At 44.5% G+C, this 16,195-nt stretch overlaps 1 protein-coding gene across 8 annotated transcripts in view; it reads right to left on the minus strand.

The window, feature by feature from the left end:
• Nucleotides 1–16,105, minus strand: part of garnl3 (GTPase activating Rap/RanGAP domain like 3) — a 44,397-nt gene extending 28,292 nt beyond the window's left edge. For 7 of the 8 annotated variants that reach the window (XR_009126641.1, XM_058065026.1, XM_058065023.1 and 4 more), the window contains exons 1-4: nucleotides 16,027–16,105; nucleotides 13,631–13,780; nucleotides 11,116–11,266; nucleotides 7,560–8,623 (exon numbers count right to left, since the gene is read on the minus strand). Coding sequence is in view for 7 of the 8 variants with exons in the window: in XM_058065026.1 (XP_057921009.1) it covers nucleotides 7,560–7,657 (98 nt within the window). In the remaining variant the exon portion in view is untranslated. Of the gene's footprint in view, nucleotides 1–7,559; nucleotides 8,624–11,115; nucleotides 11,267–13,630; nucleotides 13,781–16,003 lie in introns of all 8 variants that reach the window. The other variant, XM_058065019.1, reaches the window with a different exon arrangement.
• Nucleotides 16,106–16,195: the final 90 nt, after the last annotated feature.

A 16,195-nucleotide genomic window follows, 5' to 3' on the forward strand; every position in this document is an offset into this window, starting at 1 on the left:
CACGCACACGCGCGCACACACACACAAACAGACAACGAGCGGGCCCACAAGACCTTTGCATCAACACAGCCTACACCAGGAGGGGTGGTGGTGTTTACAAGTGGGTTTCTGCGTGGCATGGGGGGGGGGCACTTCTGGGTCACATCTCAACCCTAGTTTCTCACAATCAAAGGCGGCGCATGAAAACACACAGTGGTATTTCTCAGAGGCGTGTGACGCTACGAACAGTATGCGGCTGCAACAATTAATCTGATCAACAATTAATCGATTATCCAATCAATTGACAACTATTTTGGCATTTGATTGTTTTTTTTTGCCATTGCACACTTATGTGAAAAATGGGCATTCAGCCATAGTTGCTAATGGTGGTTAATGATTAATTCATTTAAAAAAAAAACTGATTAATCTGATCAAAATTAGATTCAGATCAGATTAATTAAAAAATGTGTATACTTTTTTTTAAAAGAAAAATGACTTCAATATTCCATGTTATGTTTCCTTTTCCTTTTTTGGATGAGAACTGCGACAAGAAAACCTCCATGGAGACATGGTGAGAGCTGCCAGTATGCTGGTGGATGAAGCCCAAGTACGATACCATAGGTCTCTGTCGATAACTGCTGACAACGGTCAAACCCCCCCCCACCGGGGGGCTTTGTTTTCTAGATCAATTGAGTGCTTTAGCTTTCGACGTTGACATTTTCAAAGTAACCTTCCCGTACAATTTGTACACATGGATGCGAGTGTGTGAGAACCGGCAAAGCTGGACTATCCCAGGCTTGCTGCTCTCTAAACACGTAGGTGGAAGCATTATCGTGGATGAGTTCATCCGCAGTGCACAGGTACAGTACATAAAAGCTGGATGCTAGTTAGGAGAATGTGGCTCCACCCACCCGACCTTCAATAAAAGTACAAAGTGTTGAAAAGTATAGAAATGTTTCAGAGGTTTGGTTCAAGCGACACAATTCACGCAGAAGGAAGAGATGAAAAAAATGGATGTCCAAAACCAGAATGCGGTGGCCTGGCACGTGCGCTACAATGTTAACACGCTACGAAACGTATGCATGCGTCATCACAATCCAGACCAGGCCGACAGATGAGATGTGGGCACACGGCGGCGGTTCAAGAGGGCGTCCGCCTTGACACGTGATATTTCTGAGAAAAAAAAAAAAAAAGACGCCACGGTTTAACCTCTCGTTGAACGACGCTCATTTAGACTCGACGCGCACACAAACAAAGAATTAGGATTCCGAGCGCGGCCCCGGGTGCTCCCAGTGAGCCTCAAATGCCAGCAGGTCAACGAGCAACTTCAGAGAAATGTCAGGCGGCGGCCATTGTTGATGGCGCGCTCATCAAGCGCAATCAGGCAAATAACCTTTTGTTGGTCACGACGAAAGCAGGCCTGGACACCGCATCTCGTGCTAAATATGGTGTGTGTGTGTGTTTGCTAACTATGTACGTCAGGCCAAATAATTGCAAAAAGATTTGCTGCTAATTCAATCTGGACGTACAGAAACGAGTCAGCGCTGTCGCCTCACAGGAAGAGGATTTAGTGTGCACTTTGTTCTCTTCTAATTTGCCCGTGTCTGATCTGCTGGCATGGCTTTTGTTCGATTCTTGGCTCAACAAAACGTCCAAATTGTCTCCAATCTCGACAAAGCTGTTTCATTGGCTTTGACTGCCTCGAAGACGCCAACATTCAAACGTACTGCAAGCCGCCTGTACGGAAGCTACGCCCAACGTAACACGCCCACTAGTTGTGTTTGTTGTTAGCCAATGCTAGCGATTTGGTCAAGTTTTGCTGCTGACCTTAGCTATTATAACAACAGGGTGGCAATAGGTAAAAATAATTTGAAGCATGTTCAAGCATACAAATGCTCTAAATAAACTAAAAAATACAAATAGTTGAATGAAGGCAATACAAAGTGCTGATTAATGCTACTACACTGGCCACTAGGTGTCACCAGTGAACCGCACCAGACTTATTATTACTTAAACATATTTATTGAAACACATACAAGCATGAGTCTTGTTTATATATTCAATGCCTTATGTTCTCTGATTATATCGTCTAAATGGGGGAATATAAGTGTAAAGATTACTATAGGGGTGTTACTTCATATCTAGAAGGCTCTAATGAATGTAAAAATCATATTTAGAAAGTCAAACAGGTTTTCTATGCTCCAATTACAAAATATTCAGTTTATTATTAAAAGAAAGCTACTTGGCTTTTTAATATTGTGGTAGTTCCAAGGTTGGTCCCCTCAAGAGGCCCCTAATGATGGCTGCATGTTGCTTTTTGGGTACCTGCTGGTTGCCCCATGGTTGCAGTGGCCAGTTTTAGTTACGTTCTTTTAGTGTTGTGTCGCTTGTTCTATTTGGTTACCTTTTGGATGTGTGGGCAAGCCCTCATGACCTTTAAAACAATGACCTTGGTTTTATAAATGGATGACTCGAACCTGGCCATACAGTCAGCAATGAATGAAGAGAAGAGAACGGCAGACAGAGGCGCCAATCGCGTCCACACACAGACTTTTGATGCTCTGACCTGAAAACGTCAACAGCAGTGCAGCTCTGGCACCATCTAGTGTATGTATGTAGTGTGTGTATGTAGTGCGTGTATGTAGTGCATGTATCTTCAACTCACAAACATGGCATCCTGTTAGCATGATGTCAATATTCAGTTCATTTCAATGTATAAAATTGTGTCCTCTTATTAAAAATAAAAGGAAAACATTTCAAATGGTGAATAATCGTAATCATGTGCATTTTAAATAGTTCTGTACATTATATATGGGGTTATTGTGTAGTTATTTTAATTGTTTGTTGTAGTTATAATTCATTTAATTGTGTACAGGATCTTATGATTGTTTTGCATTTAGTCAAAATTTATGAGGCAGTTTTTGTCAATGAAAGACTGTTCAGTTAATGGGAAGAGGGCGCTCTCTGGTGGTTATCACTTCCATTACAAGTGCAAGTACAAGGGATGCTTATTGGTGATTTACTGTGTCAAATAAGGTCACTGTAAAAAAAAAACTGCTGAAACACATTTTTATTATGTAATCGTTAAAGAAGAATAAAGCACTAGGTTTGTAGGTACAACTCACAATGGGATATTTTTATATATTTAAGAGTTGGAGTTTTATATATCTGGACATGAAAAAAAGCAGACCTAAAACTAAAGATGGGGAACAGGAAGATGCAGCTGGCCCAGAGGAGTGAACCACATACTGTACGTCTCCAAGGAGTCACAAGAGCTTACTGCTGACCTCCTCCGCCTAAACCGCACCCCTCACTTGAAGGGCGGCAGACAGCAGTGTGACCTTTCACCTGCCTGGCAGCCAAACACACACTCGCACTCTGGTTTTTCCAGTAATGGACGCGTATACAGTAGATGACAGAGTGGAGGCGAGCGCCGTGGGGGCTGGCCACGTCTCAAGGCAGCGTAGCACTCCACCGTACGCTGGCCTCCCTCCAGTCGACTATCACGGCAAATGTTTTTCCAGCCTTCCCGGAGCGACGCACTGTGCTTTTTAATATGTAGGTATGCCCTAAATGGAAGCAGATGTTCCAGTGGAGGAGTAAAAGTTGACATAGGGCTGCAATCAAACATTTTTCCCCCCTGATTTTTCGCCACGTAATTTGAGACTTTCTTTTTTGCCCTGAAAGAAGCCCCGTGTTGCGTTGTGCGCCGCGGACGGTTGTGCTGAGCTATGCAGCCACATATGGGAATAATTAGAGTCCAGTGTTTATCATCATGCCTCGCTAGGGGACTCACTGTACGGCCGATCGGAGTGTAAAGCAGCCTCGCAATAGAAACCCCACACAATAGAAACCGTGTTGCCACCATGGTTAATGAATGTGCCGAGGGATGATTAGTGTACGTGTGACTCCAATGGCGAGCCACGGCTCAAACCAGGGGTCCGGAGCGAGAACCATCGAGCTGTCAACTCAACGTCTTAAGGCGTTAGGGACTGAGGTTTACAAATGTATTTCTGTACATCCGCACTGGCTAGCATCTATTACATACACACACCTGCACACCTCATGAAACCCGCAAGAATTCCCCAAATTCTCCCCAGCTTGGGGGCAGTCGTGTGGCAATGTGACGATTCAGCATCCATGACTCTGGAAGCTATTGTTTTTTTTTTTTTTTTTACAAATGATACTGTAGTACTGCAGCCCTTGCACATGAAGAGACAGAACAAAATCAGTTTGGTCTAAAATAGTCACCCATAGATTCCCCTTTAAACAAAAAAACATGCCTGAACAGAACCAAGATACTCAGGTTGAACAACCCACAATACAGCATTGATGTCATACTGCTCGGAGCATGTGACCGAATACAGTGCACCCTACTGGCCCGCGTCTGGTGGCTCCTTGTGCTTTACTCTCCGGTTTTACTGACCTCCATGGCGCCACATCGGCTGCTCAAATGTGTCCGAATATAGTGCACTTTGCTGGGCCACAGCAGGTGGCTCCCTCCCCTCTAAACTCTTGTTCAACACATAGTAGTCATGATATTTTAATAGGACAAATAAACAAGTACAATTGGTCAAATTCACATTGGTGTACACAAACTACAGTTAAATAAAAATGTGAAAAAAACAATATGTTTCAAAAAAAAAAACTGTGCAACTCTAGCTACAACCCACTTATGATAACCATCGCACTTCAGGCTAACACGGCAACAAAGATCTCTGACCAGCTGTAATACAGTGTCGCCCCCCCAATGGCAGGAAGTGCTGCGACTTTAAAAGTGTTTGATTCTAAATACATAAAAGATGGCTGACACTGGAAACGTGTTTCTCATTGGTGCGCTGCTTTGAAGCCGGCCCAACAAAAAGGCTCTAGCAGGAAACCACAAGAGGCCAAGACATTTGTTTTTCCTCCAACATGTGTGCCTTCTGTGGGGAAAATGTAGCGGTACATACAGCTTGCCACGATGGAGTCGCCCTACAACAGGGATGTACGCCGATCGGCCTATGGAACATTCTAAAAACAATATAAAAATGGTTATATCCTGGCATATCCATGTTGGATCGGTTTTAGCCTGTTTAGACTTTAAAATATGATATTCTAGTCAGTCCCATCTAGTCGCAACGTCTTTTGTCATTGTGCTACAATTCTATTCCTCTCCTCCATGACCAGGAAGTGGCCTGCTAATACGTGACCAGCTACAATGTTCCTTTTCAACGTCTGTTGATCAATCCCTTATAAGACCTTTGATCAGCAGGTGCAGGGATACCTAATGTTGTGGTGGAGGAGATAACACAACCAATCACCTCCATCGTCTATGGTAATGCCAAACTTGGCAGGAGAAGACAAGGAGACGACACACTCCTTTCAGTGATTCCCCTTCAAGCAGGCAAGACAATGAATGGCACGCACACACGCACACGCACACACCGCTTCACCAGAGGCTCTTTTAAAAACACTCTCACTATGAAGACTCCACTTTATCTCGCCCCCATGCAGCAGAACTCAAGGCCAGCGCTGATTGATGGCCTGCCAGACTGCCAGTGTCTTCCAGGAAGCCTCGCGGGTCATGTGACTCAGGGCTTTGCAAAACTGAATGGCAACACAGCTCTCCAACACGTGCAGCGAGAATCCACACACACACACACACACACACACACACACACACACACACACACACACACACACACACACACACACACACACACACTAAAACCATCAGCATGAAGAGCAGTGAGGTGAGACTCCTTGGTAAATTTGCACGCCTGCACACCTCAACAAGCTGACTGAAAATAGCGGAAAATGAGAGCGTAGGTGGGCGTCAAGGGGCAGCTAAGGAAAAGCTCTATAATAAACCCGTTGGAGCCGCGATCGCATGGCCATTAGCAACAAACATATCGCCGTTCTCACTTTGGCCATATTGTACTGATCAGCCGGGACAGAGATGTTCATAAGGTACTCAATTTTGCAAACTAGTCGGTTTGCTTTGTACTGTATCATTCCGTGGAATCGAGTGTCCAAACAAATCATCCTGCACCTTGCTGACTCACTGCATTTTCTTATTGAGTGCGACTGCTAAATAATCCGCCATGGGACCAAAGAAAGTTGCGAGTCCCGGCAATTTCATAAAGAAGATGGGGTCTGCATCAACAGTAAGTTCCATCCACCCATTCATCATTCCTAATTACATAACATTGCGTCTGAAACCGAGTAGCTGAATTGATATGATTTCTTATGGGAAAATTGCCTTAAAGGGGCTCTATTATACTCATTTCTCGGCCCTTTGTATTGAGTTGTGGACTCCTATAGAGCAGCTACCCACAATAACCATCACAGAACGCATTCTAGTTCTTCCAGAATCTGCACCTATTCAGCTGTATTTCTTTGGATTTCGTGGAAACGGTCTGTTTTCATGTATCCCACCCACGTCCTGCCTCCAGGCACGCCTACTTTGCTGTGATTGGTCACACTGCTGAGTGCATAGCAGCCGGTTTGTGCTGCTAACTGTTTAGGGGTTGATAAATGGTCTAAGAGTTGATAATAAACGTTGGTGCCACCCACTGGCAAGTGCATATAAAGACTTCCTGTTTGTGCTGCTAACTTTATAGAAGTTGATCAACTTTATCTTTTTTAAATGTCCGCTTTTAACACTCCTATTAATCATTGATTACACCACATTGCAACTCCTATGGTGCAGAGACTCGAGACAGCCACTAGCTAGCAAGCTAAACAGTTAGCCTCAAATTTATTTCTTCGACAAAAACCACTTCCACACGGAATGGGAAAACTTTTTCCCCATCATATAGTGACTTCATGCACTGTTAATGTAATGTACTGAGTGGCCCGGGGGCCATTTGGGCTTTTTTTTCATTAGCCTGTCAATGTGTGCCCTGTGATTGGCTGGCGACCAGTCTGGGGTGTACCCTGCCTCTTGCCCGAAAACAGCTGGGATAGGCTCCAGCATGCCCCACGAATATGTGAGGAAAAGCGGTATATAAAAAGGATGGATGGAAAAATGAAAGCAAAAAAGCCCATTGTAAAAAAATGGTCAAACTGGCCATCGAACCCTACCTTCCAGTATCAATTATCATGTACTTGCACAGTATCGCAATACTACTACAGTATACTTCACACTGCTCAATGGTGCAGTCAGTGACACCCCTCCCCAAAGAGACCCCCACCTTGTCTGCCTGTTCAAGGTGGAATAGTGGAATACTCCAACCAGCATCATTTCATCCCAAAAGGCCACCCTGATTGGACAACACCGGACCCCCCCCCACCACCAATCCGCTACACAGCTGGGTCGTAAATTTGGAAAAACGTGACTGACATCCGCCGAGATGCTAACATTGCAGAGTCAGGTGGCAAAAGCCTGCTTATCAGCATCCAAAACGACATATTAGGATGAAGATAAGTCTATTTAGGTGTCAATCATACCGATTGGGGTCAGTGCGGGACATTTTGGGTATAAATGAGCCATTAAAGTGCATGAAAAAGACGCAATGGAAAGTTGACGTGATTGAGGTTCCAAAGTATAAAGTCCCAAAGACAAAAGTGACCCTTCCTCCTCCTCATCCTCTTACCTGGTAATCTCGAAGCTGCAGCCCTTCCGAAGGAGCAAGGCTCTTTTCCGCATGATGCCTTTGTCTCTGCCGAGGTAAACATTTTTATCCGAATTCATCGATGCTCTTTCAATAAAGTCAATAGCGAGAGAGGAGCGGTTCGCCTTCCAAAAAAAAATCCTCGTCTCGGGTCGAAAGTGATCTTGCAGACTTCTTCTTTCCGCCGCCGCCGCCACCACCACCCCGACCCCCCCTCAGACTGGACAAGAAGGTTCCGTGAGGGAGCGGACAGGGGCGCAGCGTCTGCGGCCGGTTGGTACCTCCATGCGGGCTATCGGGGAGGGAGCGGGGCGGTCCGGTAGTGGTTCCTGCTTCTGGGGCGGAAACGGAGCTGCTCACTCGGTACTCTTCACAACTACTGCTATGGAACCGAGTGACCGAGACAGCAGAGAGTGAGGAAGAGGAAAAAGGGACAGGGAGTGGAGAGAGAGAGGGGGAGAGAGAGAGAGAGAGAGAGAGAGACTGGCCACTTCATTAGGTACCCCAACGCATGCTAAAGGAACCCAATACAACATCTGCAGAACTATTTCTGCCTTTGCTCGGACAATCAGAACATTCCCATTTGAATGCCACTGTGAATGTTTTCCTTGGAGGCTATTTCATTGGAATACACTCACCATTAGGGGGCAGTAGTGTGTGATCCGCTTTCCTTTTGCCTAGTGACACACTTGGAAACCATGCAGAAAGTTATCAGGTCAAGAGTGAAGGCGCTCTGGTCATTCTCCTTTTCAGCCACTTCATTTGTTGTTGGCAGTTTCACTTGCTAAACCCCACAATCAAGCGCTGCATGCGGAATTTGCCAGGAATTTGCCAAGAATTTGCCCGAGATATCCAGGAAAAATACGCTTCTGAAAATCTTTCAACCGATGTCAGCAAATCCTGCAAATTGAAGCTGTATCTGATTCTGTTTTTTCTTTGGCTTTTGGCGGCTTAAAATTCCATGGTCGCCGACATGCATGTGACACATGTTAGCACAAGGGTGTCCAAAGTGCGGCCCGGGAGCCATTATGGTCGGGTGGCTCGTTCTAAAAATGAAGTGAAACACATCCTGAATGAGAAAATTGTATAAAATTTAACATGCATAAAAATAGTTAAATGAAATAACTAAAATAGATGGCAGAAGAATGATTCTAAATGTGAATGTAACATTCTACATTGGCCACTAGGTGTCAGTAATTGTTCGGCAAGGCAAGCATCAGATGTAAATCACCATTGATAGCAGGCTTAAATGATCTCACAACAGGCATGATAATAAAAACATCATAAAACGGGCTGTGGGGGCCATAACCCACAACAACGTTGCTTCCTGTCCACCTGCCAAAAAGGTCCCCCAGGGAACACATTTAGTGACACACATGGACAGGAGTTTTAATTATTCATTCATTCGCGGGGTTGCTGGAGCCTATCCCAGCTGTCTTCGGGCGAGAGGCGGGGTACACCCTGGACCGGTCGCCAGCCAATCACAGGGCACATATAGACAAACAACCATTCACACTCACATTCATACCTATGGACAATTTGGAGTGGCCAATTAACCTAGCATGTTTTTGGAATGTTTTGGAACCCGGAGAAAACCCACGCATGCACGGGGAGAACATGCAAACTCCACACAGAGATGGCCGAGGGTGGAATTGAACCCTGGTCTCCTAGCTGTGAGGTCTGCGCACTAACCACTAGCCTGCCATGCCGCCCGAGTTTTAATTAAATGAAATCAAATTAAACATGTCCTCACTAGTTAGCAACATTGACTCTTTTACACGGCTGCAATTGTTTTTACACTATTTTACAATTATGAATGTTACATTGTTATCTAAAACCTCACCTGTACCGGTAATAAAGGCGACAGTTGAACCATGGAACAAATTATTTCTAGTTCCATTATTCCCTATGGGGGATAAAATGTACCCAAATCCAAACACACGGAGTTGTGTTCATTGTACTTCACATTTTGGACAACCGCACACCCTTGGGAGAGGAACATCCACTCATGCATGTTTATCATCCTGCTGTTTGGATGAGAAATTCTCTCGTCATGAGTCATTCAATATGGGAGTCCCGTTAAAGTGATTGGGACGAGCCAAATCGGGGCGGCCTCATCTGCACCGACATCCTCCTGGGTGGAGACGTCCTTGTCCATCGTACATATATCACCCAGCCCAGCAATTTATTCAACTTTTAAAAAGGAGTCCACGTGGAAGTGAGCCTCTCCAGAGGTTTTATAGGCTGGGAGCTATTTTGGTCAAGCTGGCTGTCGTCTCAGCTCAATGAAACGCAAACACGCTCAGCGGGTTGAGGTCAACTTTGTGTTTGCTCAGTCGGGATGAGGGACACTTGGAGGCCTTGTGGATGTCTAAACATTTTATAATAATAATAATAATGGATTAGATCCTACTATATAGCGCTTTTCAAGACTGGGTTTTTGTGATGGAATTTCACTGTGGATTACGCATTTAGTGGGATTTCTTTTTTTTATAGTTTAAGACCATAGTTTAAAAAAAGTCAGTCTACCACACAGACAAGAGTCTTCAGTCATGTGGGTGCCCCTTGCTACATCTCCACATAGCCAGCTACCATTTGACGCCCCCGCACAACCGGAAGCTCCATTGCCCCAAAGAAGGACCATGATGGTGCAATTTACCTTTACAATTTACACCTAATTTACCTTAACTTGGCCTGCACGTGAGTGGTTAGTGGTTAGTGCACAGACCTCACAGCTAGGAGACCCAAGTTCAATCCCGCCATCTCGGCTATCTCTGTGTGGAGTTTGCATGTTCTCCCCGTGCATGCATGGCTTTTCTCTGGGTACTCCGGTTTCCTCCCACATTCCAAAAACATGCTAGGTTAATTGGCCACTCCAAATTGTCCATAGGTATGAATGTGAGTGTGAATGGTTGTTTGTCTATATGTGCTCTGGGATTGGCGCCTCTCGCCCCAAGACAGCTGAGATAGGCTCCAGCACCCTCGCGACCCTCGTGAGGATAAGCGGTAGAAAATGAAAGAATGAAAATGACCTTTACTTTTAATGCTAAACAAATAGTGTTGTGCATGTGTAGCCAACATAGTTGCGTGTACACACCGCCCATCATACATACGGTGGTACGTAGGAAGATAATGCAAGCGTATGAGTTGAAGGGACCAATGTCAGGCCGAGCGTATGGGCCGAGCCTGGGCAGGTGTCCATGACATCCACTTTCAATTAAAGCCCTCATCAGCAGCAGGATGGAGAGTGGAGTGCGGCAATTACAGCCCGATGGTCTGTGATCACAGATGTCAGCTTAATGGCCGTGTGTCCGTGTGTGTGTGTCTGTGTGTGTGTTTGTGTTCAGCTTGCAGCACAGCCACATGCGTGCGTGCGTGCGTGTTTGTGGAAAGCAAAAGTAGCAACGGATGTTTGCTCCCTGACACACTAGTGCACATCCTCGCGTGTATATTGTAGATCTTTTTTTTATGCCTCCGCGTCGTCCTCTTGCAGCCTATTTCCCAGTGATTCATGACTTATCGCTGCACACACACTTACCTTGTCAGGATGCCAGCAACTCCATCCCGCACGGAGGTCACTTGGAGTGGCGGTTTATATCGGCCAGATGGTGCTGCTCGGTTGCCTACCCCTCCAGGAGCTCTCCTGCAAGGCTTTCCAGCTCAAGAGAACCTCTTCAGAAGGCTACTTCCTGTAGGACAACAACACAAATCAACAAATGATTTGTCATTTGCCATAAGTGGCTGATTGCAGGTTGATGATTTGCAAAAAAACTCACAGCAACATTTATAGGGAGCACATTAGATTTTAGTGCAGATCTGGATAAAGATTTTGCTGTATTTTATTTTCTAATAGAAATGTAGTGTCTGGATTAGGAAAAGGAATGAACGTCCAATGAAAAGTATGAATAAATTCAAAGTGCTTGTACACAAAAGGTTTGTCTGTCTGTTGGCTGTGCAAAAAAAAAAAAAACCCAACAACGGTAAAAACAAATTGGGTGCAAAACAGGAACAAACAGAAGAAAAGTCCCTGAGGACATGGATGACTAATTAAGGAAGTAAAGCTTGACTACTACTTCTTCATTAACTCTGATACAGCACTTTAATTAGACAGCGTACCTAAAGAAGACGTGCAATGAACCACAGCTATAGCTTAAAAGTCCAAACAAAGTAACCTTCATTTTTGGGATGAAAGATGATTCAAAAGTCAGACAAAAACTTGGGACATGAAAACCATTATGATGCGATACCATCACGAAGTAACAGGGTGAGAGTATACACATCCTCTGTCCTGGCTGCTCAGTACAATATTGCTAACTTGGCAATAGGTTATCAATAATATGATTTGACTGTGATGAGAATTAGCCTCCTGTATGATGAATTCAGTGTGAGCAAAGCCTGAGGGCATTGTGGTGGACCTTTGAAGCTTCTTTTTCTGTCACAGCGACACAAACAGTCACTTGAATTGGAGGCACATCAGACAGCCGTTAGGAGACCGACGCAGCCACAATACAAACATCATCCCCCGCCGTGAAATTAATTGGACTCATCTCCGCCATCAACGGAGTTACTTTCGTACAAAGTTATTCTTACAGCGCCAAGCTTGTGCTCTTTTTTTCTACCCCCTTCCTTCCTTCGTCTAGTGACACGCCAAGAAATGTGAGGAGGGGGTGGGAGGCATCTGTTCTTTATGCAATGCCGCAATTACAAAGAAATCAAAGATGCTAACAATAACATCTTTTATTGGTTCGCCACAACCTGCCTTTATGTTTCATTTGTATTCCCCTGCTGTGGGGATCCATCTGATACCATGTAAACACCATTGCCCATACATTTTCTGTGGAGTTTTTCCACAATCAGAGACTAGTGGTTAGCAAGTTGGCCACACAGTCAGGCGATCTAGAAGATCTGGGTTTGTATCTCTGTCTGTCTGCATGTTACCAACATGCATAGCTCCGAAGGAAGGCAAGCCACGAGGCTGGGACGCACGGTGTGTGACATTGGGGGAATAAACACGCTTCAACAAGGACACAAAAACGCTGCAGCTGACTGGCGAAAAGCCACAGGTCAGTTGTTCCAATGAACTATAAACTTTGGGATTGCTTAAACAAGAGAGAAGGACATGTTAAGGTCTATCTGATAACTGTGTATAACGTGTATGTATGGGGGGTTTACAGCCTTAAAGCATATATAGTGCAGAGTTCACTTATTTCAGGATATGTTAGGAACCTACCCCCTGCAATGAACGAGGGAACACTACATACTGTGAATATTTGGATCCATCCATCCCTACTTTCCAGCAATTCCTGATTTGTTTTATATATGTGTGTATGTGCGCAGAGAGGCAGCCCGCAAACAAGCGTGATTAGCGCTGATTAGCAGTAAACATATTATATTAGATTACGGCTTGGTGTTCGGACTTCCAGGATACAGCCGCCTCCGTCCGTTCCCAGCTAATCTGACAAAGACGGACCAGCTGGGGACGCGCTGTTAGCATGTTGAGAGAACACAGAGAGGCAATAAAGACCAAAGCAGCAACCAATCACAGCCTTTCTCCCTCAAGGACAAGGACGCAATGATGATTGACAGAAGAGGCCCATTACAGCTTCATTTACGAGCTAATGTGTTCACGGGTAATTACCTCAGCAAAGGAAGTTACTGTATGTGTCCATCATCGTTTATTTGCTCCGGAAGGAGAGGGAAAGCATTACATTTGGCGCAAATACGAGTGTTGAATGTTTGTTTGTTAATTATCAGTCTACTTCCTGGTTCGTGGCGAGGTGCACCTTTATCCAGATTCTCACTGAAATGAGCCAAGGAAGCCGGTTGACGAGGTGAAGGAAATGAAGGAGTCAGAGGATTTGTGTGCAGGTGGAGCGTAGTTGGGCGTCGCCCAGCCTTGGCAGAGGCCTGGGCCCTACAGCGTGTCATTCGGGTTTCGTCAACAAGCAATCCTTGAATCATTGAGAGGTTCTCCATCCTCGCGTCACATGTTAATTAGTGTGGCGTTGCCGGGCAAAAAGCGGGACAGACGGCTGGACGGACGGATGACTCACCAAGGACACGGCCAGGCGGCTGTCAAATCTCTCTGCAGATAAAGACTCAGGGGCAATTATTGGACGGGAGATGTTGCGGAAGATGGAGGGCGGATGGAGTGCTTGGCGGCGGCCTCCGGGCAACGTGACACAGCTGCTGAAGCGGGCCCGCTATGAAAAAAACAAAAAACAGAGAAAGGTAAATGAAAAGACATAAATCTCACAGGAGGTGATAAATCACTGCTCCTCCACTTTGGTCCATGTCGTTGTGTGTGTGTTGTGTGTTTGTTGTGTGCGTGTGCTTGACAAGATTGAGGTCCACAAATGGGCTGTCATGTTTCCTCTGGAGAACCATGCAGCGTCAGCATCCTGCCAATCAATTCATCACCGCCTTTTCCAAATCAGCAGATGTGCCTCCATCTTACTGGAGCTGACCAATAAAAACATGATGGACCTCTGTATTTTATATGTCCATATTATTCATAAGAACAATTATTATGCTAATATAAATTGCTTTAATATTATTAACAATACTATAGTAATCCCTATATCCTTAGTATTATAATCATTCTATTATAATATATATTTATCTAAAATTTGTATTTTATTAAAATATTTTCCCTGTTTATTTACATTTTAAAATATATAATTTATGTAAAATTTATATTTATTATTTTATTCTTATTAATGAAATTATTTTTTAAATTATTATTAAAATCCGAAGTATTATTATCGGCAAGCATAAGTGGTACAATTTGGAGTTCAAACATGTTTTTTGTTTTTGTGAAGACGCCACAGTAGTGTGGAAAGTGTGACAATAACCATAGAAAGAGTAACAGAACTTGTTGTGGTGTAGCGCTACACACGAAAAAGACTGCTGGTCGTCTTTTTGTGGATTTTTACAACCCCCAATCCCTCTGCCTGCCCTCCCCAATCTATTGAGGAAACAAAAATCAATGTTATTGTTTATTTTTTTCCCTCCCACATCTCCACGTGACTGCTGCTTGCTCGCCGCAATCAAAGACGATCTCTCGGTGCGGTGACAGGAAATAAATTGAGTTTGAAAGCATCAAAGATTTTGGAGAGCGCTGAAGCGAGATCTCGTTCTGCCTGACTTACTGCTACGTGTCATTTATATTAATGCTGTCACTGACACGCCAACACGCCACAGAGACTACACAGGCTGTGGCGACAGGGCATCTCATTTACTGTAAGGGTGGGGAGGGCGGCGCTGGGTTAAGACCTTAAAATGCTGACTGCGGCATTTGCTGTACAATTTCATTAAAATGATGTCGTGAACTGTAACACTCGGACAGCGACGTACGGAGAGACTTATCTTACATGTCGTAGCAACCTACAGGAGATTGGCCGTACTGGCAAGTCGCTTTTCAACATGTATTAACTGAAGTTAAGCACTGCTTAAATGTGATCAAACAGGAAGGCTTCTGGCTACAAAACAAAAAAAAGCTACAGTAAGCCAAAGAAAAAACAAAACTCATTCAGAATTCGACAGTTTCTTTGACTGCATGACAGTAGAAGACCATGCTGTGTGCTTTTGGCATCAATAGAAGAAATTGAATATATTTAGTACTGAGTTGATCTTCTCTAAGCTAACAGCAACACCAATGAAGATGACTCACTCCGGATACGATACGGTGAACTGCAGAGAAACACTAGTTTAAAGAAACACTAGAAGAGAGTGTGTGTTGGGTGGGGAGGGGGGGTTGGCGCTGCCAGCTAGATTATTTACCTGGCAAGCAAAATGTAATCTTTAATCAGGGCGCAAAAAAGTATGGGAACGGTGCAACGGATAAATTCCACACATAAACACCTCCCGCACTTTTAATTACATTCTTTGGTGTTGGACTCACAACCGGGGGAGGGTTTCAATGTCGGCAAAAACGTGCCGAAAAGCTAACATGCTAATGACACAGACACACACCGCGTGCAGTCACGCTTACCATAAGATATGCCTTTATTCGGCATAGTGTCTGATAGTAACGCAGGGGTGTCCCAGGTGCGGCCCAAGGGCCATTGGCAGCCCGCAGATGTTTTTTTTCTGAGAAGTTGTAATTTTTTCAAAAATGACTATGGTGAAAAATAATGTATATGAATACAAGGAATTCAACACATGTTTGTGGAATCGATGTAGAGCATTCTTTAATGCTTAATGTTTAATGTTTAATAGAGGATCTTTGTTGAGTGTGATGAAAAAACAGCAGAGCTATCTTCTTTTGTTGAGGATCTTTGCCTAAAGTTTTTGCAGTAGGCGTTTGTGCAGCTAAAACCTGTCACATAAACAATCTTTGACTTAATATTTGTGACTACCTTCAAGTAACCCTGCTATAATGTATAACGCAGCAGTGCTATGATGTATCGTGTTTTGTTTGTGACCTTTGGAGGAATCCCACACGTACTTCCTGGTGCAGCCTCATGAATCCATGTGAAGACCAGACAGTGACAGAGCATCATGAACCTAAGCAGGCGTTCCTGTCTGCAGGGAGGTCACAAAAGCAAACATCACAGGTGGTCCACCCCAACAATACCATGCTAAATTTAGCCCGGGCTGCTATTGGAGCTCATTGT

The sequence above is a fragment of the Doryrhamphus excisus genome, chromosome 2 (genome assembly GCF_030265055.1).
Source record: "Doryrhamphus excisus isolate RoL2022-K1 chromosome 2, RoL_Dexc_1.0, whole genome shotgun sequence".
Taxonomy (NCBI): Eukaryota; Metazoa; Chordata; class Actinopteri; order Syngnathiformes; family Syngnathidae; genus Doryrhamphus; species Doryrhamphus excisus.